Source organism: Xenopus tropicalis, chromosome 2 (assembly GCF_000004195.4).
Source record: "Xenopus tropicalis strain Nigerian chromosome 2, UCB_Xtro_10.0, whole genome shotgun sequence".
NCBI classification, from domain to species: domain Eukaryota; kingdom Metazoa; phylum Chordata; class Amphibia; order Anura; family Pipidae; genus Xenopus; species Xenopus tropicalis.
This window is the reverse complement of record NC_030678.2, coordinates 110,758,481-110,779,532: the sequence shown is the minus strand read 5'-3', so window position 1 is coordinate 110,779,532 and position 21,052 is coordinate 110,758,481. Positions and strand designations below refer to the sequence as shown.

Genomic DNA, 21,052 nt, shown 5'->3' with positions numbered 1-21,052 from the left:
GCCATTCAAAGGAGAAAAGGCACAGGCACATAACAGATAAAACACTATTGTATTCTACAGAACGTATCTGTTATCTGCTATGTAACCTGTGCCTTTTCTCCTTTTTTCCAGCTTGAATGGCTGCCCCCATGGCTACACAGCAGCTTATTTATATAGTAGCTTTGTAGCAAAACACCAGTTTTTTTTTATTTATATAGTAGCTCTGTAGCAAAAACACCAGTTTTTTTGCAGAGCAACAGCACATTATATTTTAATTACTTTAAAACACTTTAATTTTTTGATGTTACTGTTCCTTTAATGTCAAATTCAGAATGAGTTAAACTTACAGTACCTTGTACTTGATCCCAACTAAGATATGATTAATTCTTATTGGAAGCAAAAAAAGCCTATTGAGTTTATTTAATGTTAAAATGATTTATAGACTAAAATATGAAGATCCAAATTATGGAAAGACCCCTTATCTGGAAAACCACAGATCCCAAGCATTTTGGATAACAGGTCCCATACCTGTACTACCTGTTGCGTTAGGGACATCTTACATACATTACAATAATCAAAATTCTTTCCTTTTAAGGCAACTTAGTGGACTTCAGAAAGCCGAAGCGAAACATATGTTTTACACTGATGAGTTACATTACTACAGGTGAGAAAGCATTTTCAGCACATATTTAACTGCAGGCAACAAATCTCCCCTTGTGCCATCACCCTAAGGTATATTATATGAATACTGACTGAATTCAGTGTGTGTACAACTATTAAATCAATGGGGGACATCATCTCTATATGAGGTCGACCTGCAGCTAAAAATGCAAAACTCTGGTTATGTACTTTTTAAAGACTTGTTTGATTTTTTTTTCACACACCCAGATCAATTACTACGTGATAGTTTTCCACACAGTATCTCCTTTAGTAATTATTTCCCTCTATTAATAAAGTGGAAACTCAAGAAAATCCAAGGAGGACTCATTGTATGTCTTTTATTTAGTATACAAATATTATCAGCATAATCAAGTTAAAAGCTATACCAAACTATTTCACAATCGATGTAAGAATATACAGGTATAGGACCCATTATCCAGAATGCTCGGGACCAAGGGTATTCCGGATAAGGGGTCTTTCCGTAATTTGGATCTCAATACCTTAAGTCTACTAAAAAATCAATAAAACATTAATTAAACCCAATAGGATTGTTTTGCATCCAATAAGGATTATTTATATCTTAGTTGGAATCAGTTACAAGGTTCTGTTTTATTTCTACATAGAAAAAGGAAATCAGTTTTAATATTCTGAATTATTTGATTAAAATGGAGTCTATGAGAGACAGGCATTCCGTAATTCGGAGCTTTCTGGATAACGGGTTTCCGGATAAGGGGTCCGATACCTGTACTGTATATTTCACATATAATACATTTATTACATTTTTTATTATATTAAGAAACCAATTTTCTTCTGCCTCTTCACTGGCATTTGGTATCGAACCTTGTTCCAGAACTTGGTGTCTATGGAAGGACTATAATCTGAGTTTCCTTTCCACTCCACTGTAGGAAGAGCATTTAGAGCTTTCTTGACAATATGGGGCAAAGATTTTGGCTCTTTGAAAGGTGACAACTGAATCAGGATTAGTTTTATGGGTTCCTCTTCCAAAGTACAGGTAATGGCTGCTTGTAATTCAAATACACTTGGACTTGTGATGTATCGTTGAGATAGTATGGCAATGAGTCTTCTGCTTCTTTTAATAATCTTCACAACATCTTCAACGTAAGCTGAGGGGATATTAAGCATCAACTTCAGTACAGGGCAAAAACAATTGTACCCTATACCAAATCAAATGGTTAACCTTTAAAGTGGACCTTAGAGAGCTTATTCCCTAACAAATATTCCTATTAAATCTACAAACATATTCCCATTAAACGTACAAAAAAATATTAAGGCCTTTGTGTTTTTAAAATACATTCTAACTATGTTAAGATATGACTAGATAGTGTAATTGCTTATTTATTATAGTTATAAATGACCATCTCACCTCCTCCAGGAAGAATATCTCTTTCTAAAAGACATAGTTTGAAATGGTATTTATCCTCCAGCACACTAGGGAGGAACTGTGTTGCAAATACTTCTTCATCATGACTATCTTCAAAAGTCTCTTCATGAAAGTCAGAATTGTGCTTTGCGTATGAAACAAAGGCATCAAAATCTTTATCATCTAAATAAAGAGAATCGGCAGATATGAAGGATATAATTTAAGCATCTGCGAAACTGATGTCTTGGCTGTAAACCTGAGAATGTTCAGATGCAAAATGACAAAGGGACAGGCAGCTGTTTTGTACTATGCATTCTTTTTTAAACCTATAACATGTTGCTCACCTCCCCCAAGCAAGTGCTAATTTCAAGATTCCAGGTTTGGAGGAAAGATTTAGCAGCATAAAGACACAAGTTTACTCCAAGCAGAGCTACCAGATAGCCAATCACAGCACTTATTTGCATCCTCAAGGAATTTTTTTCATGCTTGTGTGGCTCACCAGAACTTTTTACATCTGCGTGTGGCTCAAGTAAAAAAAGGTTGGGGATCCCTGGTGTTGGGTAACCGAAACACTGTATCTGTATGCTTCACCTTTGACAAGTTATTTTTCGCAATTTGCAGGATTAATGATTAAGAAAAGTGTTAGATTTCAGGGAGAGCCATGAACTCTAACACCCCATTAAATAGAAGAGGTGTTCAACATACTGCCAAACAGAAAAATATATGAGCCTTGATAAACATGTCATATTGTTTGTGCGTATTATTGCATTGGTGCAATTTAAGCCATTTTGCAAGATAGCCCATAGTGCCAAAATTATTGCCTACCTACACCAAAATTGAAGCAAATTTCTGTTACCAGCAGCCACTAAATTGTCAAAATCATTTATATTACTTGATCACAATTCATTTGATTGAAATACTAGCATTGAAAAATTGCTAATAATTACGATTAGTATAATTATCATAACTATAGTACTATAATTAGAATACAATCTAATACAACCTATTAATTTGTTTTAAAAACATTTGCAATCCAAAAAGATCTTAGATGTGGAAAAGATTCGATAGCTGAGTTGATGCCTTCTATATAAGATTTACTCTAAATGACTAATGTGTTCAGTTTATTAGGTCCTTCTGTAGAAACTGTGGATGTATTATGTATCTGATATGGAATATACTTATACTGCTGTCAATAATCCATTTTTCTGCAGTATTATTTTTCTCTCCCGATATCTCTATGACCATTTTGCATTTCATTTATCGGTGCCAATAAAAACATTATTTAAAACGAAATACTTTTGCAATGGTGTAAAAATAATCTGCAAAATGTATAATACAATATTTTCAACATTTAAAAACATTCAAAGAGTGATTGGCACTATTTGCTTTATTCCTGGTAAGAATTTTGTATTTGGTTCATGCAGCTCCATTTTAGAACCATGCTTGGTTAACTTTGGGAAAACTGTTATCAAAAAAGTAAATATCAGGTCTTTAATAACATTAACTTTTCTACGTTATACAGTATCCCATTACTTACCCCCAAGGGTTTCATCCTTTGCTAAGTAGTTTCTGTATAGCAGTACTATTTCAGTCCAATGCAGATATATCAACCCACTCCCTACCAGCAACATAAGTAGTAACAGTACAGACACACATAATATATATACCAGGAACACAATGTCTGTTGAAAGAAATAACAAAGGTCAATATATGCGTCTTAACAGAGACACGTGTTAGACATCTATATATTCTATGTTTAATCCTGATCTCTAGCAGACTTAAGATATTTGGATTGGCGTTAACCCCTATATGTAATAAAAATTTGCCCAAGTGCAGTCACTCATAGCAACCATTAAGCTGTTTGTTTTTAAAACAGGTGACCAGCTGATTGGTTGCTATTGGTTACCGCACCTTGACAAACTTAGCGCCTTTTATTACATTACCCGCTAAATGTTTCAGAGTCTTATGTATAAATATGGGCAGATAATAATACTTTTTAAAAAGTTTGCATAAATCATACTATTTATTATATAAGTTTTTTTAACTTATATTTTTTTCCTTTTTTTTGTCCAAATGAATCAGAGAGAGTTGAACTGTTTTGAACTGCTGATGAAGTAGGGAATGAAAAACTACATATATATATATATATATATATATATCGGTATGTATGGATTATAAAATTATCATTTGTATAGGAGCTGCAAAAGATGACCAGTCTATAACAGCATAGCTTTGTGAAAAAAATACTTTTTTATATAATGTATTGATTAAAGCTGGTAGTTTGCATACATGGAGAGCCAGTAAGATACAGTTTATAATCAACTGTTTCTTCTCAATGCATGCAAGTCAAAAATGAAAAAACTTGCAGTACTGTGTTATCCCAGCTGTGTTTAATGTCGCTAGATCCAACACAAAATCTTTAATTATTGGGACCCTTTGCAAGTTGGGCAGCACCCCTAGGCTTAGAGAAGTACATATGGATAATAGTGTAGCCTCATTTCAGATATTTTTCTGTCAATAGCAAGTCAATATGATTGTTCTGCCTAAAGTAAAGTCTTTTTTTGTGGTATGCACTAAAAGAAACTGCTCCAATAAATTTTGCTTTACTGCTTGGAGATCTTGCTTTTATACTATTGCAATAGGATCCATTTTGGGACTTTTTTCATTAGAGCAAATGTGTTATGATTGGTTCTACTTTACAGAACATTTTGTGTATTATAATTACAAATTTACATGGAAGGTGTCGCTTGTGATGGCTCATTTTCTGTTGTTGCGCACAAGATGGAAAACAAAAAAAAACAAAACCCAGATCTGCTTGTGAATGACAGTTTTGCTTTACCTGTTTGTTTTCTTATCAGTTTGATCACACTTGTAGCGTTGCCTTTGGAATTCCTTACATGGCAAAGGAATGTGGAATTAAAGTCATCTACCGACACTTTCTGCAGCGTGCTTGTTAGAATATATGTAGTTCCTACCCCTGTAACATGTTGTTTAGGAACTCTTAAAAAAAAGGATATTGCTTGTTAGGCTTTTTATAGAATTTCCATTCTTTCTTAGCTTTGTTTTTGTATTTAATTATAATTGTCACTAAAAATTATATTTTGATAACCATGTCTTATGTGACAGTTAGTGGAAAAATAAACCATATTCTAATTTAATAACAAGGTAAAACAACAAATGTACTAAATAAATGGATAATCAGTGCAAATTTAGACAGCATGGTATCTATTAAAGGTGTGGTGTCAGTTGGGATAGGAACAAGCAGAGGTTGCATTTAGTAGATAGGATATGGCTCGAGAACCAATTAAAACAGAAGGAGTTCAATGTCTGAATGTCTGTTAATAATAAAGATAAATACATAAAACATAGAGCACTTCCTGCAGAATATGTACTTTCTATGCCAAGCCTACAGTCAGTAGTTTTCTACTAAATTAAAAGCTGAAATAGGTTTCAGTTCCCAATTTTTGTCATGTGAGAATTAGAATTAACTTTTGAAACAATTAAGCTGCCAATTTAATATTGTAGACTAGTTCTAGTTAGTATATAAAGTAAAACAGTTTTTCCATCAAAACGTGGGTAATCGGAGTTTACAATTTGTCTGCTAAGCATATCTCTGTAGTGTGTATTGATAGACAGCTGGGTGACAAAGTTGTAAGTGTGACATTGTCATCGACTCTTCCAAATCATTACACAGGAAATGGTTGGGAAGCATTAACAATAGCAACAACAGTTTATTTGTGATGAGCGAATCTGTCCCGTTTCGCTTTGATGGAAAATTTGTGAAACCTCAAAAAAATTTGTGAAACAGTGAAAAATTTGTGTAATACAATTTTTTTTGACATGCCCATTTTGACTCAACAGCACCTATTTTGCCGCAGCCACGCTTATTTTGATGCGACAGAGCACAATTTGACTCGACCGTGACTTTTTTTTCCACTGCAAATTTTTGGGCCCCTTTCACGAAAAAATCCACCAGTGGGGAAATGCAGAAATTCGCCGTGATACCATGCCTGCAAAAATATTACGCTCATCACTACAGTTTATTTCACCCACCCAGATACAGGATGTAGCTCAGCAACTGCATTTCTGATAAACTATTAGTGTTAATTATTCTTCTCACGTATGTAATGTACTCTGAACAATGTACTGCTGTGGAGATAAACAGACTGTTACAGAGGAAAGCAAGCGAGAGCTTGAGCAACTGTTATTTCATGTCAGATGATGGAGTAACTCAAGAGTAACTCAGGCTAACCCTGTCAAGCAGTCTGCTCTTTAATCTGGCTCTTACTCAAGATGTGTGTGGTCGAGTTTCTCTTCTCTAGAACCAGGATGCAGCTTTATCCAATTTATGACAGGGTTTAAATATCTTTCAAAGCCAAAAACAACTCTGCAGTGTAGTTTCAGAGGTTTTCCTACAGAAACAGAAAAGAATGTTAAAAAAATCCATAAGATCAACGTTGCCATTTAATAGTGAATTAAAATTAGTTGCAGGTGTAAAATGGTAAATTGAGTTCCTTTTTCTCTGGAAGTTCCCTAGTACCTTAGACACCTAAGGGGGTCCTTATTCTAGAAAGGAGTACTTTTTCTGAGTCAAAGTATGACCAATGTATTTCTATGATTTGGCCACAAGGTGGTGGCAGTGTGCTATATTATATAATATATAATGTAATAATCTCTTATTTCTTAAGAGCGAAACGACCTTGCAGTTTGTCCAATTATAGGTCCATAGCCCTGTTAAATTTGGATTTAAAACTTTTTCTCAAAAAATGGTTATCCCTATTTTTCTCAAGATTGATTAATAAACACCAAGTAGATCAGGCAGTGCCGTTAAGTTCAGATGTATTCCCTACACACCCATATATGGCCTTAACCCTAAACTGATAAAGACTGGAACGCTATATGATAAAATACAGTCTATTGCACCAAACAGAAAGAACATCTGTACAAAATATTCATGTACTGCTAACATTATGCTGCACACACTTTTTCCCATCTGCTCCCTGTTATGCTGGAGAGGATGTTGTGATGAATGCACTTTGCCTCATATATTTTGGTCCTCCCTACAATTCAACCCCTATGGGATAAGGTTGCAACTCTTATAAGCAGACTGCTCCGCAAACCAATACAAAAAGATATCTACATTTTTCTGTTGGGGAAACCAATTCCTAACACCCACAAATACTCCCAATCATTGATAAATCAAATCTTTACAGCCCCCCTGTAGCTAAAGTGGCAAACTGGAAATCTAAGCTTTCACCTACAATAGAAAAAATAAAGAGGCAATTGAATCAAATGAATTAATAAAGCTGTTGAATCGCGCATTGTCACTTTGCAAAACAAGACACCTCATTTTCTAGAAGCATGGTCTGCTTGGGAGATGTAATTTCAAGAATGGCTAGAAATGACTCTTAAACCTCTTGATATATGCGACATAAAGTTTTATACTTTAGCAGGGGTTGCAATACAGGGTCGGACTGGGGGGTGCAGGACACATAACTTTAATGCATCAGGGGAGGAACGGTCAGCCAGGGGAGCGCCGGCAAGGCTCGGGTCTGGGCCGCTGTGGCTCAATCCAACCCTGTTGCAGTAGATACAAAATACATGTATAGTAATAAAGATTATGTGCTACATGTTCTGAGACACAGGGAAATGGAAGTCCCTGTCCCATAAAGCTTATAAGCTGCTTCTACTGAATCTAAAATATTCACCCTGGAACTTGATAGACTGTTATCCATCTCAATCAAAATGTTATGTAAGAAAGTGTCAGGTTTGGCTGCGGACAGACATGGTACATTTGCCCCAAGTTTTGTGCAGTATGTACTCTGGTGTGTGAAACACTATTATTTAACTATACAACCTTTTTATTTAGCTTAGAATATCACACAAATATTAATTGCTTTATGTTTCTTCTGAACTAAAATTACAATGATCGCAAGAGTAAAAAGACAAATATTTGCTGTATAGGCTTACTAGTTTATACTTTTTAAAAAGTGAAGCAAAAAGATAAAGATACAATAGCTTAAAAAAATCACCTAAAGATAACTTAATGAGAAGAAAAGTATATCCTTACCAAGCTCAGCTTCAATATGTTCACCGTCTTTAGGATGCAGTATTTCAGGCTTTTTCTCTGTCTCTTTTGCTTAAAAAAGGGGGGAAATAAATAATGATATCTGTGTAAATTTTGTGTGATAGCAATAGCTCAGTACTAGTTTCTTTTATCTTCTCTCTCTTGTACACAAACATACAGCATAGATTAATATAGGTATGGGAGCACAGAAATCTGATATCCAGAAAGCTTTACAATTATGGGAAGGCCATCTCCCATATAGTCATTGAAGCAAATAATTACATTTTCTTTTGATTATTTCTTTTAATAAAACTCTACTTTGGAGTGTCGCCACGAAAAGATGGAGGGCAGGATCACTTAAAAAACCACAAGCAACCTGCTCTGCTATAGGACAAAGACGTATGTAGAGTTTGGGTGTTGTGTGGAAGATAGGGGAAGCTATCAGGGCACAGTGGGCACCCTGAAGCCACTACCAACTGAGTTGTTAAGTGCCGCACTTGCTCACGATTCTTCTGAAAATATTCACTGGGCACACTGGTAACTGGCATCAAAATGCACAAGTACAAGGACTGGTTTTGGGTGCAAGTATGTGGTATAACCCTTTACTAGAAATGATTCCTAAAGATTCATTTCTAGCAGAAGATGCTACATTAATTGCATTGGCATCCCTGTAGCATACTGAAAGTTAGCTTAAAGGTGAACTACTCCTCTAAATAAACAAGCTTAGTTGGGATCAAGTCAAAGGAAATCATTTTTAAAATGGAGTCTATGGGAAATGACCTTCCTATAATTTAAAGCTTTCTGGAAAATGGGTTTCTGGATGATGGATCCAATATCTATAATAGGTTTCCAGATAATAGATCACCCATCTGTGTATTGAAAATGTATCCATCATATTTTTATATGACTAGATATATATACAAAGTTAAAAAGGCAAATGTCTGTGTAGCTAAATCTTGTGCATAATTGTACGTTGCATCTTACTTACCACCAACTTCAACATCAATAGTTGCTCTTACTGTCCACTGACTTTCATTAATGTACAGAGAATAATCACAGGTATAGAGGCCTCCGTCTGGCTCATAGGTTTGTGTAAAGACAATGGCATCACCAGTTAATTTTAAACTTCTTCTTGTTATTCGCTCAATTATTTCTTTTCCATCCTTAATAAAAACATTATCAAAAGTTAGGTCTATTTTATGTCTATACTTTATTGATATAGCACCAACACATTGCACACTATATAACAGAAAATGTTCCCAGTTACACACATTAGAGTTCATTTCATGAGCCATTCAATGGTAAAGAGATTACTGCATATCCCATTTTCCCATATTTCACATTGGGGAGGCCCAACAATTTCATTTTTGTGATTTTAGAGTTTTTGAAACCATGACTAAGCTCATTTCCACAAAACAAGATTCAACGTCCGATAAAAACCTCTAATACAGCGAAGCAAAAGAAGATTTTCCAGTTGGAGACAGGACAGCTGCCATTGACTTCTACATGACCTTGACAGCTTTTAGATGCAATATTTTCCTTTCAGATTTGTTGCAGTTTGCAAGCATAATAAATGGTGAATAATAACAAAATAATTGAGTTTTTGCTCAAAAAAACACAAATCATGAAAAAAATAAAATGCGAGTGTTAGCAAATGCCCCTCTAAGGGGTACATTCATCAAAGTACGAATTAGAAATACGAAATGGAAAAATTCGGATTAAATACGATAATTTCTGATGATTGGAAATGTCACGAAAATGCTTACGAAAAAATCACTAAAAAAAGTCACAAAATTTTCGTATCCAAATGATCGTTAATGGTGGGAAAACCTTTCTGATTTTGATCCTTCAATGCATGATTTTGGAAGCCTCACATAGGACTCAATGGCACTCTGCAGCTCCAACCTGGCCCAAGGAAAGTCACGATACTGAAGCTTGAATGAATCCGAAACTTTCGTACTTGTTGCGACAAATACGATTTTGTCGCACAAATTGTTACGCAAATTGTGGCAAAGTATGAAAAAGTTGCGAAAATAACAGAAAAGTTGCAAAAATTACGCACAGTTTGAAAACTTGGAAAAAATACAAATTTTTTGTATTCAGACTCAGTCGTATTTTGATAAATGTGCACCTTAGAGTTGTTTATGTATTATTTGCAGTTTTGTGGGATCATAAGATTTCTGCACAATTTTTAGGTGCGGATGTATAGGGCCTACTGATGGGTTCAACTGACTGATATCTGGCTAAAAATCAGCCAGGTTTGAAAATCCCTTCGAATGAGAATGTGTCTCGGTAGGAGAGATCAGATTAGAGGATCAGCCTTATTTAGCCCAGCATGTTGGTGGCCAAATATATCAAAAACACAGAACTACTCTGTGCAGAACATATCTGACAGTGATATCTTTGCATCCAAATTTGTCCATCAAAGCCATATTGTTTTGCAGCAACTGGTTACCAACTACTTGTTGACACTTTGTGCCCAAGTTAAGTAAGCATCTAACACAACCCAGGTAGGGTGCTGAGTGCTAGGTATGTGCATTGTTTCTGACACACACACAAAAGTGTATTTTCCATATATGTGATTGTCTTTGGTTATGTCTAGTTCTGTTTATTTGAGTCCAGCCTATCCTGTGTGCAGTGGGATGGAGTTCCTACTGTGTGGAGGAGCTCAGTGTCCCCAGACAGAGCCCTTGAAGAATATTCTCTTTCCATATGCACAGGATAAGGGGAGGCAAAACTGCTTCTTTTTATAGTAAAGTCCATCATACTGATTACATAGCAACAAATAAAATAATTGCACACTCAATTTTCGATTCATTTAAATCCTTTTGTATTTGTCAATAAGCCCTGAGGCCTCTTAAATACAGTTGAGCACATACAAAACATACAGTGAAAACATTTATAGGTTGGTTCAGGATATCAGGAAATAGCTCACCTTGTACCATTTAACTTTTGATTTGTTCAGCCCATGGTGACAGTGCTGTGAAGGACATGAGATATTATTTTTTAGATTTAATATAATATATTTACTGCTTGGTTCATATGGCAAACAAATATCCTTTGTTCTGACATCAAGGATGATCCTTAAACAGACATTTTCCACCCTATAATAACAAGAATAAAACATATTAACATGAATATCTCTCTAAATGTTTTTTAATTCAAATGTCACATTTTAGTGAAGAGTCAATATTTACTTACTTGCAAATGTACATTCCTGAATTCTGGATTTCAGCTGAAGAAAACAAAAGAGTATTTCCCTTTTTGGTAATATTTTCATAGTTGCTCATTCCAATCTCATCTAAGTCTCCAAAACCTTTCTCTAAGTACCACTGAATGCAGTTTTCACACACCGGAGTGCTACGCTGTTCTTGGTCAGGCCGAGCGCATGGAATAAAAACTTTTTCCTTCTCAAAAATCTGGTATCTATATGTTTGCACCTTCATTAAGCAATTAAGAAAGTCTGCAATCATATGAGAAACATATCTGAATTTAAATAAGTATATGAGTATATGAAACATTTGTACACTGAGGATAATATTGAGGATTTTTCTTGCAGATAATAAAAGAAGGGATTAGGTATGCACTTTAAGGGTCAGCTCATGGGTCAGGGTCAGTGTTCAAAGTGCAAAATACACAAAGTCACAAACCGTCATGTTTTTCCACTGTTTCCTGCCCAGGTCTTGCATCTACCTAATGAATAAGGCACTGCCTGTGTTTATCAGTGCTGTTTTCATGAAGAGTGGCTGCAGGCAGCACATAGAAGTCCCCATCACACCTTCTAAATTACATGTTATGTAGATGTGCATGTTAGGGAGCACCAGTGGGCAAGGACATAGAGGTCCCTATATTTATTGGGCTGTACTAAACTCCCTTGCTGCAAGTCCTCTGAGCACTAAGGGGTGGAGTAGTGCTCTAGCACTTGCAGCAAGGGATTTGGTATATACAGTAAGTTATTCTGAAATAAGATTCACCATGTTAACCATCTCTTAATATATGATTGTATATAATAAGCATTCTGTATGGAAAACATACACAATTGTAATATACTAGCAGTATTTTGTAGTTCTGTATTGTAATTAGAAATATTAGCAGTATATTGTATCTTACCATATGGAATGGCTTCAGTAGCTGGAGTATATTTGACAGTGTAGAACAAAATAACCCAGCAAATCCAAGGCATAGTAACTTGTTTTTCTTTGGCCGCGTTTCAGACATAGAAGGAAACCATTAGCCTATGTAGTAAGTCCTCCTTGCTGTAAGTGTTGTAAGAGAAAATGATGAAACTAGCATTTATGTACCACTAATATTTGCAAACTTCCTTCTTCATAAAACCAGTTGTCTAATGTGTTATCTGTATAAGCGTGTCTATTAGTGATCTACAAAGTGTATCCTAGGGAATGAGTTGTATTTGGCCCCCCATAAAACAGTAATTCATTATTATTATTGTTAGTATCAATACAAGAGGTGAAGAGGGCCCTACCCTAAAGAGCTTATCATCTACAAGGAGAAAGGGTTGAGACACAAGGTGTAGGAATGGGCAAGATCAGAATTAAGCAATGTGAGAGGTGTGGCACAGGGTATTGCTTTTAGCAGAACACTGAGGTTATGTTAAACTGAATGAGGGTAAGCTTCTCTAAATAAATGTGTTTTTAGAGGTCATTTGAAGGAAGAGAAGGGGTGCAGCCCTTGCAAAGTCTTGAATGTGAGTGTGTGAGGAGTTAATTGGAGAGTTCAGAAGTAGATCAGTAGAGGAGTGTAACTAGTGGGTTGGTTGGTATCTAGAGATAAGTTCAGAGATGTAGGATGGGGCAGAGTTATGGACTGCTTTGTATGTGAGAGTCATTAGTTTGAATTTTATCCTGAATGGTAGTGGAAGCCAGTGCAGGGATTGACAGAGCGGCATGGGTATCTCAGAAATCCTTCATTCCTGGGGCCACAGTCAGTGCAGCTCTCTCCTCTTTCCCCTCTCCTGCTCCCCCCTCCCACATGAATGCTAAGAACTCCCTCCCCCCTCCCTTAGGAATGTGTAATCTGAGCTATAAAGGCTAGAGCTGTAGCAGGAAGCTATGAAGACCAAGCTAAAATGGCAGCTGCTATCTTAAACAAACAGAGAGATCTTCTAGGGCTGTTTACTCAGGTATGATAAAGCTTTCTGCAGAATAAATGTAGCATTCGAGGTGGCACTAATGTGGCGAATCTATTGGCAGTAAAATGCCGAAATGACTTTCTTTCTCCTTTGAAGGAAAGCTACTTTATATTTTTAAAGAGGATCTCCACCCAAAAACTGTTTTGAAAAATGCAGGAAAATGTAATTCTAAGTTTACAAGTTTACAAGTATGCATAAATTACAAATGTTCAGTTGTTTAAAAGTTATTTGAAAAACCTATTTGAAACAATATAGAAGAAGCTAACTGATTAAAAGACCAGGGGGAAAACTGATTTCAGTTACAGTCCATTGTTGCAATGTCAGAACCGAGGAACAGAAAAGGATAAGCAAATACTTCTTTGCTATATACCCCAAATAACATACAGGTATGTGATCAGTTATCCGGAATTCCATTATCCTAAAAGCTCCAAATTACAGGGAGTGTCTTTAAATAATTAAGGGGGTGCAATTTTTATTACCTTTCATATCTTACTGGGCTTAATTATACTGATAAGTGCCTGCGCAGAAAATCAGTTTTAATTGTTTTTGTTTGTTTGTAACATGATATAACGACATGTTAACTGCCTCATGTAACAGCTTTGCAGTTCTTCTTATGAAAAATGATTGTCACAAGTAAACACAGAAAACCGCAGTGGTTCATAATGGTATTAGGCTTTCCCAAATAAGCACCTTGGCCACAGAGTGGTTAAAAGCAGAAGCACATATAAACTTACATCTTACAAAAATGGGTTGTTTCTTGTAAACTCAGCCTCCACAATGTTACCTTTTTCTTGTTCTAGAATTTCACACTGCTAACCAATGATTTTCCACAGGAAACAGGGTTTTCTGCTTAGTTTTCTGAGAACTTCTTGTTTGTAATTTATAGCATACCTACAATAATGCTATGCAAAACAATAGGTGTATAGGGTCTATGCACAATGCTTGTACCTGTTGGGTGATGTATGTCTGGAAAATGCTGGAAAATAGAACAACATAGTACTGCATTCAATAGAAATACTTGTGAAAAATCGAAATTTATTTAAAAAATTAAATACAATTTGATTTTTTAAAAGGTTACCCATTGAGTGTGGTACTATGCCATTTTTATATATGTGTGTGTGTTTGTAGGATTTTGCTGCTGTAGTGAAAGTGTATTTTAGCATAAACATACTGTATTTTTCCATATATGTCTACTAGCTTGTAATATTGTATATTTCCTGGGTCTGTGTATATCCTGTGTCTTTCTTCATCCAATAACCTTTTTTTATTTGTATGTTGATACTTGATCAAACAGACCATTTTGTTTGTGTGTGTTTCTGTGATGGTGACCATAGATCATAAATTCTACTGGGGCAGTATGTAGACATTATATAAATAAAAGATGATAATAATAATAATAATAATAATAATAATAATAATGTTCTTTCTCTCTCTGTCAGGCCTTCTTCCCTTCTCTCTAGATCACACTCTAATCTTGTTTTTCCCCTTTTGTTTATATGTGCGCCGATTCATTTTTCTAACTTGCAAAGACTATCCTTTTGATCATTCTACCTCTCTTCCACACATCCTCTTTTTTTGCCATTCCTATTACTAAATATTGCTACTGACTCCCTTTGTCCAATGTACTTCTCAAGCAACCCACTCGTCTATACTGTAAAATCAAATAAAACCTGTAAACTGCTGTGCATAAAAATATATAAATCTTAGGTTATCCTACCTTATTTTCCATTGACAATCCTAAATGAATTACGTTTTTCATAGTGTGCATTTCTCCAATGTTTTTGATGCCCACATAGGATTAAAGATTCCCCACATCTGAGACAATTACATTTCTAAATGTCCACATAAGGAGAACATCTTTGTATCATGATACTATGCTGGGAACAGACAGTGAGACTGTGATCTCTAGTTTAAATGCATAGCCAGCAGTAAGCCAAAGGGTAAGACAGTTAGTGCACATCTTATTTCCTGTAACATTATAGATATGACTGCTTGCTCGTTTCCTTTGCCATTTTCATTTAGTAATCACATTCTCTATTTCCTGTCAGGAAACATTCATTTTTTCTCAGGTTAAAGCTTAAAGGAGAAGGAAAGGCTAAGTCACTTGGGGGCGCTAAAATGTTAAGCACCCCCAAGTGACTTTAATCTCTTACCTTGTACCCCGGGCTGGTGCCCCTGTTAGGAGAGAGCAGCACCAGCCCGGGGTACCTGTAGCGAGTGCTTCCTCCTTCCGCCTGCGTTTCGCTAAGACTTACACATAGGCGTATGCGCAGTAGAGCGAAAAGCTGACTTCTCTGTTAAAGTTCCGCTTTTCACTCTACTGCGCATGCGCGCGCACCTGAATTCCGGAAGGAGGAAGCGCTGCTACCCCGGGCTGGTGCTGTTCTCTCCGTACAGGGGCACAAGCCCAGGGTAAAAGGTAAGCGATTCAATTCACTTGGGGATGCCTTACATCTTGGCACCCCCAAGTGACTTTGCCTTTCCTTCTCCTTTAAAGGGATTCTATCATGATTTTTATGCTATACTTTTTATTTCCAAATTACACCATTCGCTCTGCCATTTAAAATGTTATTCTTGAACCAACAAATGTATTTATTTTTTAGCTGTAATATTGGTGTGTAGGCAGCCATCTCAGTGCATTGTGCCTGAGTCTGAGCTTTCAGAAGGAGCCAGCGCTACACATTAGAACTGCTTTCAGATAACCTATTGTTTCTCCTACTCCCATGTAACTGGAGGAGTCGCAAGCCGGATTTGGAATTCTTACTATTGTGATATCTATTCTGATACCTACTGGGAGCTGCCATCTTGCTCCCTTCCCATTGTTCTGTTGATCGTCTGCAACTTGCAGCTCAGCAGTAAAGTGTGACTGAAGTTTATCAGAGCACAGGTAACATGGCTGTGGCACCCTGGGAAATGAAGAATATGGATAGCCCCATGTGAAATATTTTTTAAATATAAAAAAAAACAGAAAAAATGGATTTCAATGCAGGATTCTGCTTGAGAAGCTCTATTGTGGGAGACTACAATATCATAAGTTGTAGCAAGAGCTATGTAAGTTGAAATAATATATAGTTGAATGTATGATATTTATATCATGTGGAAATGTGTTTTTCATATATAAGGGCCGATTCACTAAAGTGCGTTAAAAAGAGCGCTATTTATAGCATGCGGTAAAAATTGTATCGTGTTTAATTTTTCGTGTCTTAATGCACAATTCACTAAAAGCATACTTGCGTTACTTTACGCGCAATGCTGCTTGCGTTATTTATGCACATATATGTATACGCAACAAAAATAAACACATGCAGGCCCTCACAAACACAAACACTCAGGCACACGGATAGTTATACACAGGAAAGTGGAACACACACAAAGACACAAATACACACAGTGTTACAAATTAGCATATCTACGCATATATACTGTATATATATATCATTAATAGATAAGTGCACCAGAACTACAATATTCACGAATAATAAAATACTTTATTTTACCATGTCACTGTGATTCCAATGTTTTGGTCGTACCTGGGAACCTTTATCATGCATAACACACAAGTGAATACATACCCCCATATCTAATAAAAGGCACTAAGTTTGTCCAGTTGCAGTAACCTATAGCAACCAATAAGAGGTTTGCTTTTAAACATTGGTTGCTATAGGTTACTGCACCTGGGCAAATATAGTGCCTTTTATTACATCATCATAGTCCTTATATAGATACAAAAAATTAAATCATAAAGTGATTAGTGATGGGCAAAATGTTTCGCCAGATATGGATTCGCAACAAATTTCTGCATTTCGCCATTGGCAGATTTTTGTGCGAGGTGGAAGAAAAAATTCACCGCACGTCCGAAAATTGTCGCCCGCGTCAAAAAGAATTGTCACCCGCGTCATAAGAATTGTGATTTATTACCAAGTGATTTGTTACCACAATTCATATTTATTTTCATACCATTCACAAAAATGTATATGAGTTTTGGTTACCACTTGATTGATTTCAGGTTGGAGTCCCACTTTTTTACAGACTGTTCAACTTAATTGAATAACACTTGTACAACAAAATTTTGAAATAATTCCACAGCTTCTCAGTTGCATTGTGATCCAGGCTGTGACTGGGACATTGTAGGATACTCATCTTAGTGTTCTTGAGCCACTGCAGTGCTACTTTGGCCTCATGTTTGGGGTCATTGGGGTTCTGAAATTTTGCTCAAGCTTCATTTTTTAGCAGAATGAAAATATTGCTCTTGCAATTTTTCTGTATTGGGGCTCAGACTTATTAAATGACTGTGATATAATGGATATAATGTTGATTGCTATTCTAATATTGTTATTCTAATAAAGTAAATGTAAAATGTTTAACAGCAATTTTGTTAATAAAAATGTGGCCTGTTTTATCCCAACCTGGTTGTCCTTATTGTCTTTGGGGGGTTAGTACAGTCTACTTGCTTGACAATTCAGTCATGTGCACCTTCCATTCTTGTTTTTATTCAAACAAGAGGCCAAATACAGTACCTGCTAATCAAAAGCATTCCTATAGCATGGTGATATCATTTCCATACATCACTATAGGTTCAGGTCTGCCCTGTATCTATATAATAGAGAGATGTATGTGTTTATAACTCAATTTCAGTTCCTTTTGCCTCAACAAATGTTGATTTGACCAGATATGTGTCTGTGTAAGATGTGAATCCCTAGAGAGACTGCTTCCTCCCAGATACACATACACAGGATAATGTAGGGAATGCAAAAAGCTTCAAGTGACAAGAGGACTAGAAATTAAAATACAGCAAAGAAACCATCCTCTGTGGAGCTGCAAATATTGAAGCCAACCATGAGTGACATAAGGTTAGAAATGATGCACAATTGTGCCTATTTTCAGAAAACATTAACTGAGCTACATAAATATATACAACAGATATAAACAACTGCAAATATTAAGGCTGCTACGATAGCTCACTAAGGCTGATGTCCTACTCATCACTTCATTTTTCAAGGTTTCCTCCTGCAGGCAACTTTTAAAAATGAAGTGACTCATATGCCTTTCACAGGTGATTCACTATATTGTCAGTGGAAAGGCATTTCAGGGAGATCAGTCGCTGTGGTAGCCGAGATTAACCACGGGCGACTAACCTCCATGTGTGCCATGAGCCTTAATGTTTCCCTTAAGGTGGCCGTACAAAGATATTGTCAGATACACAATACATGAACAGTTTTTTATTGTTATTAGTGATGGGCAAAATAATTCAGCAGGCATGGATTTGCTGCAAATTTGCATGTTTCACTATTGGCAGATTATTTCTCAAAACAGGGGGCAAAAAAATTGTTGTGCATGTAAAAAAATGATTGCCCGCTGTGGTTTTTTTTTGTCGCACAAATTTTGAAAAACGCAAAAGCAACCGTTTTCCAGGCCGACCGCTCCTCCACACAGCTCGGGCTGTTGCCATAGATTTTAGTGCACGCACACAGAGCGGCGTACGGAAGTGGATCTATTTCTCTCAGCCAGGCAGAAAAGCACATGACATGGGGAGGTTGCAATCATGGTCCCCTTTTCGCCCCACCTGTCCCAGGCTCGCTCTTCCGGGCTATTGGGCTGAGAGAAGCAGACATACGCTTTGTCTGCCCTTCACCATAAGAGCTTAAGAGTGAAGTAGTTCACTAATTCATTGGTTGTTTTGTTCAAGTAAAGTTTAAACAGAGGAGAACAGATAGTGCTGTCAGATATTCTGGCCCAAACTCCATCCAACATAATTCTACTAATGTCAAGGGGAATTTTAAAGGAAATTATAATGTAGAATTGAATTGTTCTGTTTTTATTTATCAAGTACACAGTACATCAACTTTTCCTTTATCAAGTAAAGAGTAGCCCTGAGTCATGAAAAATTCAATTATCTTTTCAGCAGGAAAGTAAAACACAATTATATATTATTATTGTATATAAAGGGACAAGGATATCCTGCATATCCTGTATTGCATGTTGGGGAAATGACAAACAATGGCATAACACCACAAATAAATCCAAGAGATCCCTTTTTAACATTATAGGGAAAATAGGCTTACTGACAGGCACTTTGAGCAGAACTAAAAAAAAAAACCCACAAAAGTGTATGTGCTAAAGGTTAGCATTGAAACATTAAACATAACGTGAAAAAATGTATGGAGAACAATGATTGAATATATTAATGTAATATCCTAGTTGCATAATACATGGTAATAGATATGCATAAAGGGGAGTACTCCAACAACTGTATGTGAAAAGACAATTAAAAAGATACTAGAGGGCACATTTACTAAAGGGCGTATTGTCTTTTTCTGGCAAATTGTCTTGTTCAAATTTCAATCCCTGTTGTGTAGAAATAGCTTATTAATGTTGTTGTTGAACTGTAACAATAATCTTTTTTTCTGCATCTGATCATTCTTACTGCAGCTGACAAGAGAGTTAGTCCTCCTTTTTGGTTCCGGGGACATTTAAAAAACTTAATGGGCACTTTTACCAAGTTCAGCAACCAGCGCTGGATTTGTCACCCAGGGCGCAAAGTGGGGAGCCACCCCCACTCACAGCCCCCCCACGTGCGCGCATGCACATTTGTGGCGACAAATTTATGAGGAGGTCTATTCTAATCATGCCATTGCAAAGATAAGATGTTTAAAATAACTGAAAATAATAAATGCTTATCTTCTTGCAATATCTGTATAGCAATGTGATCCCACCTACACAGCCCATATGTGACAAGATAACAAACCTCATCAAACAGCTTACCACTCTGTCACTTCCTGGGCACATTTGTTAATGGGGTCATTCAGTTTGCTCAGCTTCACTTCCACGAACTTTCATAAAGGAACTGTTGAAACAGTGCAAGCTTTTGTGTAAATAGGATGGGTACAGGATGCGTCAGGGTTCCATTTACAAAATAATATTTTAAGCTCTTTTCTAAATGTCTGCCCTAGTAAAATGCAGTATAATATTTTATTTACTGTAGTTTTTTTAACACATTAAACTACTCATTCTGCATTTTCTTACAGATAATCTAGGGCCAAACATGCAATTTAAATGGTGGGCATAGATGCCGTTGGACAGAGGACCACATAAACGAGCTGATGCAGTCCCAGATCTGACGGAAAATCAAACCAGCCCAATCAAGATCTGCCCAGTTTCAGGCCAGATGTCGGTCAGGTCGGCCAGTAGAGGTTGCCCATACACAGGCAGATAAGCTGCTGAATCGATCTTAAAGACTCGAATTGCCAGATGCAATCTGCCCATGTACGGCCACCTTAAGGTCAATAAAGTGTTTTATGTTGCAGCTTATCATACATTGTCCTATGGGACAATTTAGAGCTGCTCTGTGAGTAAAGGTGCCCATACACGTTAAGATTAGCTCGCTTGGCGAGATCGCCAATTGAGCGGATCTTCACCTAATATTCCCACCTACGGGTGGGCGATATCGGGGAGTGTGTAGGCTAATTTGATTAATTTGATTTAAAATTATATTGGCGGCAATGACGTAGTCGCTTCGGGGACCGCATCAAAGAGCTGATGCGGTCCCCGATCCGACTAGATTTTCTAACCTGCCCGATCAAGATCTGGCCGATTTCAGGCCAGATATTGGTCGGGCAGACCCGTCGGTAGTCCCCATACACAGGCTGATTAGCTGCCGAAACGGTCTAAGGGACGGATATCGTCAGCTAGAATTGGCCCGTGTATGGGGACCTTGTATGTATGTATATCTTTATTTATAAACCGCTACTTATGAACGCAGCTCTGTACAGTAGAATACATTAAGGTCAGTCTCAGCTAAGGGTATTTTAAGATGTTA

At 36.6% G+C, this 21,052-nt stretch overlaps 1 protein-coding gene across 1 annotated transcript; it reads right to left on the bottom strand.

Moving 5' to 3' along the window:
* Positions 1-1,387: 1,387 nt before the first annotated feature.
* On the bottom strand, positions 1,388-15,168 carry il18rap (interleukin 18 receptor accessory protein). Its single transcript, XM_002934503.4, has 11 exons — positions 14,954-15,168; positions 12,198-12,343; positions 11,289-11,550; positions 11,023-11,191; positions 9,076-9,250; positions 8,091-8,159; positions 6,309-6,432; positions 4,860-5,020; positions 3,558-3,701; positions 2,024-2,203; positions 1,388-1,763 (listed from the first exon to the last, which is right to left on the bottom strand). Exons 2-11 carry the CDS (start codon positions 12,268-12,270, stop codon positions 1,426-1,428), a joined length of 1,695 nt encoding a protein of 564 aa, XP_002934549.3. The 5' UTR covers positions 12,271-12,343; positions 14,954-15,168; the 3' UTR covers positions 1,388-1,425.
* Positions 15,169-21,052: the final 5,884 nt, after the last annotated feature.